General features: G+C 39.3%; 1 protein-coding gene across 2 annotated transcripts in view; it reads right to left on the bottom strand.

Moving 5' to 3' along the window:
* Positions 1–17,018, bottom strand: part of VCAN (versican) — a 401,734-nt gene that overhangs the window by 122,531 nt on the left and 262,185 nt on the right. For both annotated transcript variants that reach the window (XM_044064259.1, XM_044064260.1), the window contains one exon: positions 597–5,933. In XM_044064259.1, the coding sequence (XP_043920194.1) occupies positions 597–5,933 (5,337 nt within the window). The remainder of the gene's footprint in view (positions 1–596; positions 5,934–17,018) is intronic.

Here is a 17,018-nt window from a genome sequence, read left to right as displayed (position 1 = left end):
CATTTCTGCTTTCATTTGCTAGCTGAGACCAATGATGTTTGAGAAAGCGAAGTCTAATTTACATTTTCCATCTTAACTTGCTAGTCAAAGCTAATTAGAATAACGAAACACATTGGATGATGAAGTGCTTGTATAAGCACTTGTATTGGTTAGAGCAAAGCAGCTTGTTTACATGTTTTTTGTCATTGGCTGCTATATGCTTTATATTAGATTGAGATGTGGCTTTTGAATGTGGATCTGAAGAAGGCTTTGATAGCTGAAAGTGCTAATCCGTTGTTTGTTGTTTTTTGTCTTGTTGAGATTCAGCTCTAAATAAATCATTGAGATACGTTTTATGGTGTGGTGCATCGCTCATCTCTTAGTTATTGTTGTAAAACTACATTACTGTCACAGATCATTACTTCACAGATGCATTTCTCTACATTTATTGCACTGAATTTAAAGGGCAACTATTTAAAATATTTCCCTGATATAGTCAAGGTTGCTCCCATGCTTTATCCACCTTCATGTATGTCATTCCCTGCATGAACGCAGTCATAATTTCACTGCACAGTAAATTTACGATATACAGCTAGTTAAAAAAAATGTTACTGTACCTGTCACATGAAGCACAGGAAATCCTTGAGTGTCCTCATGTCTTCCTGATGATGAAACAGTAGAAAAAGAAAAATATTCACTAGGAAGTTCTCTGACATCTGTAACCTTACTGCCACTCTGTTCCATTTCTAGATCAGTTAGTGGAGAGGCAAACTCTTCTGCAGGTTTTAAACTAATACGGTTATCTGGCAAATGAGCAGGTTTACCAGCAGTTGTTGTTTCTTCTGATGTAGATGGCTCTGGAAGGTCTGTCTGGTCTTCTTTTGTGATCTCATGTTCAATTTGCAAACTTGATTGTGTGCTTTTTTGAATCTCTTTCACCTCTTTTTCTTTGTCCTCTGCGATACTTTCAGAGATGCTAGCAGGTATAGATGTGTCTAGCACATCTGTGGGTTCAACAGACGTGGGTGGTGTGTCACTTGATATTTCATCTCCAATAGCTTCACCAGGTGTTGCATCTACTTTCTCGTGGAAAGTGACTTCCACATCTGTTGGTGCAGTACTACAGATGATAATATAAGGTTGTTGAGAGGGTTCCTCTGTTGTTATGGCAGGATTTGTTTCTTTTAAAGTGCCTTTTGTTGTATATGTTAATGTTTGTGCTTCTGTGCAGGCCTGTGAGCTATACTGTACTGTTGTGCCTGGTGAAACAGTTTTAGCAAATTCTTCAGCCTGTTCAGTGGTTCCAGAAATATCATCAGCTACCTTTGTGGAGAGAACAGTATCAGCTTTACCTGTTAAGAGCTCCGTTGTTATGGTAGTAGTAGTAGATATCTCTTCTTCTTGATGTCCAGTTACAACTATGTCTGCAGGTCCTCCTTTATGTACCTCTGATGGACTACTTTTCTTTTCTTCTTCAGTTTCAGTAGTAGTTACAGCTGTGCCCATGGGTCTGGAAACTAATAGTCCACTAACTGTAAAGTCTTGTGAAATGGTTTCCTTTGCTGCAGTAACCTGTAAGGCATGTTCCCATTCTTGTACAGCCTGTGACACCAGATCACCATTTGTGCTAAGTAACATTTCAGGAACAGAAGTGCTTCTAACAGATGTTGATATTTGGTCACCTGATCCATCAAAGCTCTCTTCTTGTTTTAGAGTTACAACATGCATAGTTTCTTCTGGTTCAGATGGCAACTGTTGAATGCTTTTGGTAGCAATATATGTTGGAAGAGAAGGTGTAGCATGTTGAATGTAGATTTTTTCAGTAGGTTCACTACCTGCTCTTACAAGTTCAAAGTCATCTGAAATTTTCTCAGTGACTGGAACTGTTTCAATAATCAACGATTTTTCAGTGATACCACCATCAGTAAAAGTAGGTCTTTTTGAAGTTGCATCTCTTTCTTCAGATATTACAGCCTGAGTTGTAATAATATCCTGAGCATGTGTTTTTTTGGTGGTTGTTGAATGGTCCAGTACTTCTGCTAGCAACAGTTCATGTAATGTGGTCTCTGCTGGCCCACTGGCTGGTATTGCTTGTACTTCTTTAGTATCCTCTGGTTCTTCCTGGAGCTCTGCTTTGCCAGTAATCTCAGTAACAGTGTGGCCTGAACTAGATTCAGTTGTCTGCAGGAGAATAGGAACAGCAGAACTTTTCAGAACTTCTGTGTGAGGGGTTAAAGCTGAACTATGAAGTCCTTCTTCTGTCTGAACAGTTTCATGTCTGTCAACAGCTTGGCTTACATCATCATCATATGCACCTGATCCTGCTTCGCTGATTATATGCAATGATGCAGGAGCCTCTGTTTGAACAGTTGTGTCCATTTTCTCATAGTCCTTTGTTTCAGCTGACAAAACAGGAAGATCAGAAACTGAATCATCTCCTGATGATTCAATAAGGGCTCTGTCATCATGAGGTACTGACACTTTCTGTTCTCCCTTATCAAGTGCACTAACTGGAACTTCAACAGAGACCACAGTCTGCATCTCAACATCCGCTTTTTCTGGCTCTTCTCCAGATGATTCTTCAGCAGTTAAAATACCTGTAGGTGCATGAGTCCAATTTTCATGCTTTTCAAGCTGTTCGCTCACTGTTGAATACTGTACAATAGTCATAACTGATGTAGTATCAGGAAATTCTCCAGAACTTTCTGCAGTTTTTAAGTCAAGGGATATACTTGAGACTGTATAAGCAGTTGTGTTTAGTTTTGATTCTTGTGTTTCCAAAAGCTCAGAATCAATTTCAGAAACTGTAGACGTATCAGTTTTTATCTCAGTTCTCACAGTTGGTAAAACTGTATCACCTGTTAGATTAAGATCTACTTCAGAACCTTCAAAACTAACCACTACTTCCGTAGTGTCAAGCTTCTTAGCTGGCATTTCTGTTTCATGTTTTTCAACTGATTCGACTCCTAATGTAAGTTCCCTTCCTTCTGTGAAAAGCTCAGGTTGAGCTGTAGATTTGCTTATCAGCCTTGTTTCTGATTCAGAATCCAAAGGTCCATCTCCTGAGAACTCTGTATATGTTAAAGGGGTTTCTGCACTTGAGATGGGTTTAAATGGCCATGCAGATTCAGCCAATAGAGAAGCAGTACTGTTTTTCTCTTCATGAAGCAAATGTTTATGTTCTACTGGAATCTCGCTAACATATTCAGTGTCTAAGCTTTTTTCTCCAGAAAAGACATCCTCAGAAGACCCTGGAGTCTTTTCTGCTGTACCATCAATAGTAGATACTTCAGGCTCAACTGATATGTCTTCACTTAAAGAAGATGTAGAATCAGTGGGAATGTACTGTTCTACAGAGGCAGTGCTTACTATTATGACATCTTCTCTTTTGGGAGGTAAGGTAGTTCCAACCACAAAGTCAGTGGTAGGAACAATATGTACAGAAGAAGCATATTCTTCTGCCTGAGAAATAGTACTGATAGAGAATGTATCCAGTTTAGCTGGTTCAAGTTCCATTCCAATGGAAGGTTCATGGCTTTTTCTTTCAGTTTTGTCTGTTGTTGGTGTTTCCTTTGTATCTAACTGTTCTGTGGTTTCTTTACTTCTGGATCCTTCTTCTGATACTGTAGCCTCAGCACTGATGATTTTTGTGACTTCTCTTTCGCTTGTTGATAGATCTATAACTTCAACTTCAGTTGCTGCATAGGGTACGTGAGTGGTATTAATGACTTCTTTAAGAGCAGTATCCACTTCTCCAGAACCATCATCTTCTCCAGAAGTTAGTGCAACCATACTGACTAACTTAGTTTCAGGTTTTAAACTTTCTGTTATGGGCATTTCACTTCTTTCAGTAATGCGTGTTGCAGATGTTGTTTTAATTTCAGGTTCAAAAGCATGCTGACTAGAACTTTCTCTAGTCTCGTGTAATATAATACTTTCTTTTTCAATTTCTTGGTATTTAGATGTACTAGGTACTGATGAAAATGTTGTTTCAGAAAAAGCATCTGGCTGATGCGTTATAAATGTAGGTTTTACTGTTGACATGTAGTCTGGTTTCATAACAGTTTCTTTTATATCGCCATATATTCCAGAGCCTTCAGCATCACTAATATGTTTTTCAGTTTCCTCAGATTCTGTCGTAATACTTTCAGGAATTGTTTCTCCAGTACTAGATATAACAATGGTTTCTGATTTGGTAGTTGTGGAGTCATCTTCTAGAACTGTAACAATAGTGCTGAGCTCTTCCTGCTTAGATTTTGCAGTCTCTTCCACTGAATGTACACTACTTCCGCTTAGGCCTTCGGTGGTCACTTTTAATGGAATCACTGTCCTGCCTGTTACATCAACAAAGGTAGTATCTTCTGCAGAACCAGTTTCTTCTGCAAAATCTGCAACCTTCATAGGTTGTGAAATACTGTGTTTTTCAGTTTCCTCAGATTCTGTCGTAATACTTTCAGGAATTGTTTCTCCAGTGCTAGATATAGCAATGGTTTCTGACTTGGAGGTTGTGGAATCATCTTCTAGAACTGGAACAACAGTGCTGAGCTCTTCCTGCTTAGATTTTGCAGCCTCTTCTACTGAATGTACACTACTTCCACTTAGGCCTTCAGTGGTCACTTTTAATGGAATCACTGTCCTGGTTGTTGCATCAACAAAGATGGTACCTTCTGCAGAACCAGTTTCTTCTGCAAAATCTGCAACCTTCATAGGTTGTGAAACACTGTGTTTTTCAGTTTCCTCAGATTCTGTTGTAATACTTTCAGGCATTGTTTCTCCAGTACTAGCTATAACAATGGTTTCTAATTTGGGGGATGTGGAGTCATCTTCCAGAACTGGAACAATAGTGCTGAGATCTTCCCGCTTAGATATTGCGGTCTCTTCTAATGAATGTACACTCCTTCCACTTAGGCCTTCAGTGGTCACTTTTAATGGTATCACTGTCCTGGCTGTTGCATCAACAAAGGTAGTACCTTCTGCAGAACCAGTTTCTTCTGAAAAATCTGAAATCTTCCTAGGAAGTGAGACATTGTGGTCCTTTTCTTCTTTTACAAGTGTTTCTGGAGCTACAGTTACCACTATATGCATTTCAAGTGAATCAGAACTGGCGGTTTCTTCTGAAGATGCAACAGTAGCTGTCTCACCTTCTGTTCCCTGATCTGGTGAGCTCTCTAACAGGTCCTCCCGTGAGCTCATTGTTAGACCTTTGCTTTCTGTACTGCCCAGACTTTCCTGAAACAGCTCTCCTTCCCTGGGTTTGCTTTCTAGCTTTATTGTTCCTTCCCTTGCTGCAGCTGGCAGATACGTTGTGCTGATGCTGGGCTGAATGTAGACTTTCTCTGTACTTTTGTCCTCTGCTGTAAAGGCATCCATGCCAGATCCCTCCTCACCAGCATGTTCATCAAGTCTAGACAATACAGCTGTGGACATTTGTCTTTCTAGTAAACTGGTAGCTTGTGTGCCAGTTTTCTCTACAAACAAATGAGTAACAAATCTACTGGGCTCATACGTTACTGCCCAAACAGATTTGTTCTTTTCACTTTCGATATCCTCAATTTCTTCTTTTGTGTATTTATCATCTGCTTCCAAAGATTCGGTTCCTTCTCTTTGTACCTCACTGGAAATAACATGTGTCTGTGTTATGCTGTCATCATCTGGAGTAGGACTAAAAATGGCACCTATTTCCATTGATGGGACATCAACATAGAGAAGACTTTTTGTTGGTGATGCGCTTTCCACCTTATCTCTTTTTGCTTCTTCTGCTTCTTTGTGTTTAGGTTCAAGAGTTATTTGGTGTTTGCCATTAACAAACTGCACTGATGGCAGAGTTACTGTGCTTGAGCTGTCATGGCCTATCACTTCCTCACTGCCTTCAGGTGTGCGCATAGCAACAGACATATGTTGTTCTAGTTCAAATAATGGATCACTTAGCTCAGTTAGTACATGATGCAATGGATCTGGAAAAAAGGCATATACAACATTAGAAACAAGTCAGATCAAAGCAAATACAAAGAAACACTGTTCAAAATCCATGCCATAAACAAACGCTGCAAGTTATCTTCATGTAAATAAACTTCATAAACTTCATTGAACTGACACTTTGAGAAATCTGGGACTTTCAGCTAAAATAAAGATTTCCAAATCAACCTGCAACTGAAATTATGAGCAAAACACTGAGTTTCATACCCTCACAGATGCAGCTGTACTTCTTGTACACATGTTACTTTATTTTATTTTTTTAAGTTGCTTAAGCGGGGTAATGCAGTGGCCATAGTGGACTGTTTTGGGTTTCAGCCTGGGTGCCAATAAAAAGAATAACAAGAGAGAAAAAACATAACAACTTAATAATACATGCAAGGGTACAAACAGTAATCTCTGAATTATAGATAGTATGCAAACTAACATAGCAAGCTTGACATAGTATAGGGTAATGTTTCATGCTGCATTCCTGCATTGTTTCAGAGAGTGTTAGAAAATGGAGGGTAGTGAATGAGAAGATACAGAAGGAGAGCAGTGTGCAGGAGGCCAAGTGTGGGGCAAGAAGGGGTAAAGAAAAGCCTTTTATACCTTTTGAACAGACAATGAGGGGCTAATGAAGACGTGATTGATTGTCATGGAAGAAAGTGAAGAAGATTACTGAGTATGTAACAATGAAGTGGGTAATGTCAGAAGATTTAGGTGACTGTAATTTTTCTGAACAATTTACATGTTGTGTCTTTGAACAGAAATTGTTTGAGATAAAGCCTTAAAGCTTTAAAGGAGATATTTTATTTTAGGAAGGCTGGAAGGGATTCCCAGATTTAGAGACCTAGGATGTAGAAACTGTAGGCAATGCATAGGAGTTTAGATCTTTGTGTATATAGGGTGTTATACTGGGAGAGGGATGATTTTCATCAATGATGACTTGAACAGAAATTAAGATTAACATCTCTAAGATTTGACTGTGATGAAACTTAAACAGCTTTCTGTAAACACACATATCTGAGCAGGGCTGGTTTTAGAATGGGTGCTGCTTGAGAGAGAGAGGTCAGCTTATCGCTTTATCCTAACAATCACAGCCCTCACAGCCCTGTTCAGGTTAATAAGTATAATAAGAATGCTTTTACATGTTTTCTCAAACCAGAAATGTCTTTTTGTGGGCCCCCCACACAGATAAGAGCCCTGTGAATCCATTCCTATACATTCCAAACAGTCCGGGGGTGAAGATCTAAGTGGTAAGAAATAGAATGTAAAAAATTTTATGCCATATAAATTAAAAAAAATTAATAAAATTACCTGTGAATTATTTTTTTTTATACCTAGATAGAATAATAATGTATATGTCCTATGTGTGTGTTGTGTGAAAGATGTGTCAGAAAATGATATAAGTCACTTTTATTTACCTCACTGAGGGAGTATTCAACCCCTCACCCTCCCCTGATCACAGATTTTTTTGCATAATTTGCTCTGTCCATCATCATAGTAATTTTGCTGATGATAAATCATTCAATTTTAGATTTAGAATAAATAAACTCACAGAGTTTTATACTTATTGTCCAAAAACATGTTGATAAAATGTAAAAGGTATTAACTTTAATTAAGTTTAATTAAAAGTAATAATTGTTTCTGAGTTGATTTTTTCTTTTTTTTTTTATTATTTTATTATTTTTGCATTGAATTATTCAGCAAGCAAGTTGATTTTCTGTTCTGCCTTCTGCCATAAACTATTTATAAAACTTTCAGAAAGAAAAAAATCAAAAAAAAAATTCGAGCTGAAATCTCTTCTTAAAAGGCTATCAGTTAAGAGTGCTGTTGAGACTCTGATCCTTACTTCTCTAGTGCTTCAGTGCTTACTCATTCTGTTCATTTTATCCCAATGGCCAAGTACTCCATATTCAGCTGAACGTCATTAAAGAGTATAATTTTCCTTCCCTCCTTTTTTTTCCCGACATTTTTCCCAGCACAGCCTTAATGATCAATGGGCCCCCATGGAGTTGTCCATGATTGGGTCCCTGCCCAAGGGTATGCAGTTTAGGCAGTGGTAGATGACAGTTAGTGGAGATGGACACCAAGAAGGTTTAGGGTGGAACAAGGTTTAACTAAGCTTATGGCAATTGTTATGGTAAAATATTTAAAAGCCTTGTTAACCTAAGATATCTTTAACATAACATAAGCATATATAATAAATATTATTATAATTTTGGTTTTATATAAATAAGAGTTTATTATATACACAGTTGCTATTGTAGCTTTTGTTGTTTTGACAGATGTTATTAAATATCAATAACTTGCGGGATGATGGCTCTGAGGTGGTAATTAGTAGTGCAAATATACAATGGCTTTTCAAGAAGGGGAATTATTCAAGATTAGTTAGTTTGAACAGTACAGAACATAGTAATACCTTTTTACCTTGTTTGAGTTTGGGAGCCACTCAGCTTTTGAGTGTTTCATGATGGTGTTGGGACATGGGAGCTAGTGTGAAGAACCTGTGGATGTTAGCAGCTGTGGTTTGCTGAGTGGACAGGTTGATTACAGAAGTTGAGGCAATAAGTGGAAACGTGTTTTCAAGATGGGAGAGAAGCACTCATTTGTCAATTGCATTTCCACCCTTACTTGAGAGAAAGTAGGAAGTTTGCCTGGCCTAGAAAAGTTTTATTTTTATATTTGATTTAATTACTTCTTGAGTAAATCCACAGGACTGCCAGCAATGTTGCAAAAGATAAACAATACCAAAACAACATCTTGCTTTATGCATGCTCAGCACGAGAATAATTTAGTAGCATACTTCTTCACAACACTGTAAAGCAATGTATTTCAATACATTCAATTTACATTCAATACTCACAATATATATATATATATATATATATATATATATATATATATATATATATATATATATATACTCGGAGGCTCTAAATAAAAATCTGCTTAAGCAGCAGAGACCTCCAAAGCAGACACCTAAGCAACCGCTACCCCAAAACAAAACACGTGCAACACATAGCTCACAAAGCCAGTGTGCTGAACAGTCACAGCCCTTAAGGCTAAAAAACACACCTGATACACTTGTAATAGGTGACTCTATCATCAGGCACACTGACGTCCCGCTCACCAGGCTGAACAAGGAGAAGGTCAAGGTGAGCTGCCTGTCGGGCCCTAGGATCCGCCACATAACACAAGCACTCAGGTCACTCCAAGGCAAGTACAAATATGACTCTGGCATTGTCCATGCTGGTGTGAATGACCTGAGACATACCTCCCTGGACTACATGAAAAGAGACATAGAGGAGCTCTCTGAGCATGTGGCCCAGGCCGGTATGACCCTGACCTTGAGTAGCATCTTACCCTCACCAAGAATGATGCCACAATATGAAGACAAGATGATCAATTTCAACAACTGGCTTAAGTATTGGTGTCATTCAAAGGGGATCCAATGCCTGTCAGCCTGGGATGACATGCTCGACAAGCCACGATGCTTCACTAGGGACGGCTTGCACCTGTCACCCCTGGGCTTTTGGATATTGGCAAAGGCTGTTGCTACCCCCATAGTGCCTTTTTTAGGCAAGGCTCAAAAGACAAACCCACCTCCATAGGTATCACAAGGGATAAGAAACTAAGAGTAATGCTACTCAACGCCAGAAGTCTAAACCTCAAGATGCATTCATTCGAAACTCTCCTTAGCATGGAGAACATCGATATCTGTGCAGTAACAGAAACCTGGTTCAAGGCTCCTGAGAGCACCCCAGCACTGCCAGGTTATACCTCATACCATGCTTTTCGGCCCCAAAACTTGGACCGAACCAGAAAAGGAGGGGGGAGTATCAATATTCGTCAAAGATACCCACACCTCCAGGTTGGTGGCACAGCACGAAGCATCAGAGACTATCCATGTGCAACTAACAGTGGGTAAAACTGCCTTCCAGTTTAAAGCCTGCTACAGACCACCCTCCCAAACCCAGGAACCCCACTTAGCCTTCCTGAGAACACTGGAAAATATGAAGGTCTCTCCAAACACCATTATATTGGGCGACTTCAACTACCCAAACATAGACTGGGAGCATTACTCTAGCTCCAACACCCTAGCTCAAAGGTTCCTAGAATTTATAAACTCAAATGCTATGGAACAACTTTTTACCACTCCCACAAGAGGGGAAAACATACTGGACCTGATCATCACTAACATGGGGACTCTATGTTCCAGACCAGAAGTGTATCCCTCACTGGTAAGATCAGACCATAAACTAATCTCACTGGATATTCACATTCCAACCCCACCCCCTGCAGAGAAAACCACAGTGAAAAACTTCTCTAAAGCAAATTTCACACTCCTCAAAACCGAGGTGGAATCCTTCAAAGCCCCTGGGCCTGTGGAAAATACGGCCCAGACCGCAGAATCCTTTATAAACGCATTCTATGAACACCTTCAGGAATGCAGGGATCATGCAATCCCAAATAAAACCAAGACCCAATCCTCCAAAGGCAGACGTCCTGTCTGGTGGACCCCAGCCATAGACAAACTATACAATAGAAGGAGGAAGCTACTCCCAAAAAGGGAAGGCATCTCTGATCAGTGTTAGCAAAAAACTACGGGCACTCATAAAATCGTCTAAGGCCAGCTTCGAGAGAAAAATTGCACAGGACACTAAGGATAATCACAAGGCTTTCTTTAGTTATGTTAGGAACCTGGGTGGGAATTCCCAGATATGCTCAGAATTGGTGCAAAATGACAAAAAAAAACACCGAACCCACAGACATTGCCAACATCCTAGCTGACAGGTTCAGTGCAAACTTCTCTCCCCCCTCCCCACCAAAAGGGCAAATATCTATCCCAGCAGAGTGCTGCCCCCCTGACATCTCAGATGCTCAGGTAAGAGCCGCCCTCTTCAAAGCAAAAAACACAGCATCAATGGGACCAGGCGGTGTCCCGGGCTGTGTCCTACATGAACTCCAAGAAGAGCTAAACCCAAACATAAAACTACTGTTCAGTCTCAGCCTTACCACAGGATATGTACCCAAAGAGTGGTGTACAACAACAGTGGTCCCTCTCCTCAAAGGTGGTGCCTCAAAGGTATCCTGGAAACTATCGCCCCATAAGCCTGACTAGCTTGGTCTGCAAAGCTATGGAAAGGATCATCATGGACCTCATAAAAAAAGATATTGGGGACCTACAGACACTGGATCCTACCCAGTTTGGCTTTGTTAAGGGCAGATCCTGCCTCTGAAACCTGGTCGATTTCTTTGAAACAGTTACCAAGGCCATTGACGAGGGGAAGGTGGTCCACACAGCCTACCTGGACCTCACAAAAGCCTTCGATACAATACCCCACTCGGGCATTATAGATAAGCTCACCAGCTTAAATATAAACCCCTATGTCACTAGATGGGTTGCAAACTGGGTCAAGGACAGAACCCACATGGTTAGAATTGCTGGAGCCATGTCAGACTCCAAACCAGTTACAAGTGGCATCCCACAAGGCTCAGTCCTGGGACCTCCCCTGTTCGGTATATATTTCTCGGAGGTACAGGCCAACACGGAAGGACTGTGGCTGACCAAGTTCGCAGATGACTGCAAACTGGGTGCTATAATTGACTCTCCAGCTGACACAAGCATCCTCCAAAAGGGCCTCATAGATACAGACAACTGGTGCCAGAGCCATGGCCTCAAGCTAAATGCCAAGAAGTGTATAGTCATCCCCTTTGGCAAAAACAAAGTGCCCACAAATTACCACATAGGTGGTAATCCATTAAGTATGGAAGAAGTAATTAGGGACCTGGGGACCCAAGTTGATAGCAATCTCTCATTTGACAACCACGTGGCCAAAGTGGTTAGAAAAACATTTTATATAGCCCACCTAATCATGAAGGGATTCACATCTAGATCAGAGGAGGTCATCGTGCCTCTTTACTCATACCTCATCAGGCCCATAATTGAGTACAATGCCCCTTTTGGGATGTACCTTACCAGACACCTGCAGCAACTGGAAAGATCCCAAAAGTACCTCACCAAGAGGATCAAAGGGCTCAAACAGATGCCATATGCTGCCCGGTTAAAGAAACTCCAGCTCTACTCAGTGGCATACCACCTGCTCAGAGGCGATCTGTGCCTGATGTATAAATCCATGTCCAACCCGGAATTAATGGACATGCTGCACCTCAGAAAATCCAAATCCCATTGAGCTACGCGCTCGAGAGACTTGAACCTCAGCAATGAAATAAATAGGACATGCTGGAGGGACAGATTCATAACCCAGAGGCTCCCTTCACTCTGGAATAAAATCCCAGTCCAGGTTAGGCAGAGTCCCTCATTGACTCTCTTCAAGAGGAATCTTGATGAGTGGATGGGAGATAGTAGGTTTACCCCAGGGATCACTTCTGTGTCACTGTTAGACAGAGGCACAGTATACTAACCTCGAAAAAGGGCATAGCAAAATTAATTTAAAATGGGTGGCGAAAGCCAAACACACTCTGGCTAGGCTTATAAATGCCCTAGGGCAGATAGCCTAGTATGAACCTATGAACCTATGAACCTATATATATATATATATATATATATATATATATATTTATATACACATACATACATATCCATACATTACCAACCTCAAGTTCAACCTACACATCCAATCCAGTGTTAATAAAGACATGCATCTGGAGCATTTCTCCACGGGCCTCCGCTGAAAACAGGCTCTGTGGAACCTAGTCGGACATTCCTGGTCAACAAATGTTAAATAAATAAATAAAAATAAATAGATAAATAAAATAAAACCCATAAAAAACTAGGGCTTCTCTACAGACACAACATGTTTCTCAACTTACAATCCAAACAAGCTTTAGCCATCTCCTATCTCCTACCTTCACTAACCTGAAGTGCACCCTTGTTAATTAATCTACAGTCTTCCCTGAAACTCAGACTAGAATCTTGCTATAACAAGATTTCCAAATTTGCCACAGGCAGTCGTCACTCCTCCCATCACTGTAAGTCATTCAGAAAACTACAATGGCTGGAATTCCCCCATTGCTTATTATTTTTGCAACTATCCACTTCACACAAAATTATCTATAAACCGCAATATTGCCCTGCCCTCAGCTCCCTACTTGTCCCCTACTCCCCTGTCAGGCCTCTACGCTCAGAACACCAACACTTACTCCAAATCTATAAACCAAACCTTCCCGCAGGTAAACTACTCTACTCTTGGACCATGGTCAGATGCTGGAATAACCTCATTTCCTCTATTTGCAGTGAAAAACATCCCTCTAACTTCAAATCCGCCCTACATAATCATCACTCTCCAACTGGATATGTAATGGTGCACAAAGACACATACTGCCATTACCTGACTATTTCTTCCCTCCAGGCTCAGCTGCTCACCTTTATAATTCTAGCCCTGTTCCTTACCTAGCATCATCTCTAGTCCCACTGCCTCTAGTACTTTACTATTTCTCTATTCTATAGCATCACCTGAAGTTACCTAACTTCCGTCTTTTGCGCTACACCTTCACCTGAATTTGCCAAAATTCTCTCCACACTTGCACTGACTAAAATCATCTTCACTGAATCTTCCTACTACCACCTAATTCTTCAACCTCCTCCTACCTGAAGTTCCACCGGAACTTTCTAATTCTATAATACTGATTTGTATCATATTCATATTTAAATCATCTGTGTCCTAGAACCTGCAATGTCAGTCTACTCAGTGTAAGAAAAAATCTGCTCTTTCAAATTGTTTCAGCTGTTTTTGCTCATTTTTACTTTTTATGATGTACTTCATTGCAATCACTGTATTCTGTATCTGTTTTTGCATTGTCTTACTGCAACTATTATATTTTAATACTGTATCTTGTTTGTTTTTGTCGTGGAGCTTTTGTCCCCAGGCCATCACTGAAATTGGGCTCACTGTGGCCCAGTGGACTTTCCTGCTAAAGAAATGTGAAATAAATATGTATATATATATATAAATATATATATATATATATATATATATATGGATATATATATATATATATATATATATATATATATATATATATATATATATATGTACAGTTATACTCATTGTGTGTCAGTTAATAGCTTAACACATCTAGCTTTTTCTTACTATCTCACAATATTTTCTTCTCCCCTACACCTACATCATTTTCCATTTCTTCCTTTCTTACAAATTGTATGTATGTTAAGGCTCCCTTTTTAATTTTATGTGTACCAGTATATGTATAGGTATATTGTTCTAAAGTGAATGAGCACAATGTCAATGTCTGTTTGGTTGACATCATTTGGTCAACAGAAATAGGTGGCTAACATGCACAAGATGGACAATTCACAGGTACAGGAATATTCCCTTCCCATGGGAACTCTGCAGTCTTAGAATTAGTATATATATATATATATATATATATATATATGTGTGTGTGTGTGTGTGTGTGTGTACAAATGGCAGAGGGGTGTGGCTGCATAGCCCCCGCATGGGAGGATGCAGGAGGTTTGCCCTCCTACAAAACACTTGCTGATGGTTTAGCCCACCCCAGGGTAATCCTCAGAGTATGCACACTATGTGTTGATGATCATAGTTTTGATGTTTTTACATCAATATTCTGCACATCAGCATTGTGCTCATTTCATCTATTATAATAGATACTAATATATAAACTATATTAGTTCTTCATTTGTTAGTATCTGTGGTGGTGCAGCGGTAGCATTGTTACCTCACAGCAAGAGGTTCTCCCGTTCGATTCTCGGCTGGAGTGCGGGGAGTGCCTTCTGTGTGGAGTCTGCATGTCCTCCCCGCGGTTGGGTGCGCATTCGAAAGACATGCGTAAATGGGTGTTCCTTTGTTGAAGGTTGAACGTCGAGCTGGCACCTTGGCGTTCATGAAAATCTACTGCCAATCATTAGCGGACTGGAGTTCTGCTGTGGCGACCCCTAACCAGGAAAAGCCGAAAGACAAACAACAACATTAGTTCTTCATTTGTTAGCTATCTTTTATGTATTGAATGGATCCATTTCTGTATGTAAGCAATGTTATTGAATTTGAATACTTCTGATGCAGTAATTGCATCAGTAGATGTTTTCTTCCCAAGCCTCCTCCTAAAAGGAGTAGTTGTGCCCATTTGGATGGTGCTGATTAACAAAGGCCAATAAAATAAAGCAAACAAAAGAACAAATAAATAAATAAATAAATTTATCTGGTACTCCCAAAACTACAGTTCACATTTATGTGTGTAACTCATTATGTCAAGTCCTTGTAGTTTATGGACTTGGAGTTGCAGCTGTGCTACTTCTTAACTAAATCCACAGGACTTCTAATGACTCATCTTGTACTTCCACATATTGTCCTCCTTCGGGTTCACAAACAGTCTCCTTTCTCTAACCCCACTCCATTGTCCATGAGAGGCAAATTCCTCTGATATTGTGGGGTTCCAACCCATTGTTTAAGTGCACTTTTCATGGTAATTCACATTAGACTGCACTACTGCAGGTTTTCCACTGTCATAATATACTGACTATAGCTACAGCCATCAAGTTCTTGTCATATTACTTGCTCTATTTACATTAGTTTTGTGAATGAAACAGCTACTCTGCCACAGCATATACATATCTCTCTTCTTCTTCTCTCTCTCTGTATATATGTATATATATATATATATATATATATATATATATATAGATAGATATAGATACCCATATAGTTATCTATATCTATAGCTTATATATATATATATATATATATATATATATATATATAAATATATATATATCTGTGTGTGTGTGTGTGTGTGTGTATGTGTAGATAGATATAGACAGATATATAGAAATATATAAATCCCAGCACCAACGATACCACAGTACCTATAGAAGATGATACCATACTTTATTCAACTGTATAAATAATGCAACCAGGTTTTGTACAAACAAGCATCTTCAGTATACATACATGTATATATATATATATATATATACATATACAGCCATCCACAACCCCATTCAGAATGCCGACTTTCATATGGCCATCACCATATGATTGACATTCAGAAAGGCCGACATCCTGAAATAGCACCATTTACCTACCTGTAAACACAGTAAAACTGTGTTATGGAGGGGGACAAGTCCCTGCTACTTAAATATTCTCAACTACAGTGCAGGAAATATGGTGTTGGCCATATGAGTTTCAAATATATATATATATATATATATATATATATATATATATATATAGGTCCCATACAAAATGCTGACAGCTCACAATGCTGACACTATATATATATATATATATATATATATATATATGTATATATATATATATATATGTGTGTGTGTGTGTGAGTGTACATGTTTATGAAATGAATGGCTGACATAGTCAATGACTGACATAAAAACATTGACCAGAAGGAGCAGAGAATTCATTGTATCAACAACAAAAAATATTGATACCCAGTGCATCAAAAAGGAAAACATATTTCTTTACCAATGTATTGCCCAGCCCTACCACACATTCAACTCAAATTTGTCTGAATAGAGACAGGGTTATAGAAGGAGCCTTTTTTAAATAAAGCTGTATGATTAATGTTAGAGGCAGGGTTAAGGTTAGCTTACATTATTAAGGTGGGCGGGCAATGGACTACATTTCACTTACTTAGCACAAATTAGTGCTGACCAATTGAACTGCATCCATATGGAGTCAAATGGGACTGAGTGTCACAAATATTGTACTACAGAATAAAATGTAGTGTTTGCTAATTTCCTTCATCCTCTCTGCTACTTGGAGCAGCTTACTGCCCCGCAGGAAATACGAGTAGGATTTTCCTACATCTTTTCACTTTCTATAAAACTTCCAGACTCATTTACCGAAGGACTCACATCTTGTACTACTCAATAAAACCTATTATTTGCTTATGGCCTTGTTATTTGCTTATGACCATAATCCTCTGTGCTACACTGCCAGCTTTTTTGAACCTCAAAAATACAGATTGAGAGCTTCTTCCATCCTTTGTTTCATTTTCTAAATCTGAAATACCCCTTCATTTCCTTGATACTTTTGCATAAACTGGAAATCATAATCTTCATCATC

The sequence above is a fragment of the Protopterus annectens genome, chromosome 2.part2 (assembly GCF_019279795.1).
Source record: "Protopterus annectens isolate FY-2018-M chromosome 2.part2, PAN1.0, whole genome shotgun sequence".
Classification (NCBI taxonomy): domain Eukaryota; kingdom Metazoa; phylum Chordata; order Ceratodontiformes; family Protopteridae; genus Protopterus; species Protopterus annectens.
The sequence above is the reverse complement of the archived record's forward strand: the minus strand, read 5'-3'. Positions and strand labels throughout refer to the sequence as shown.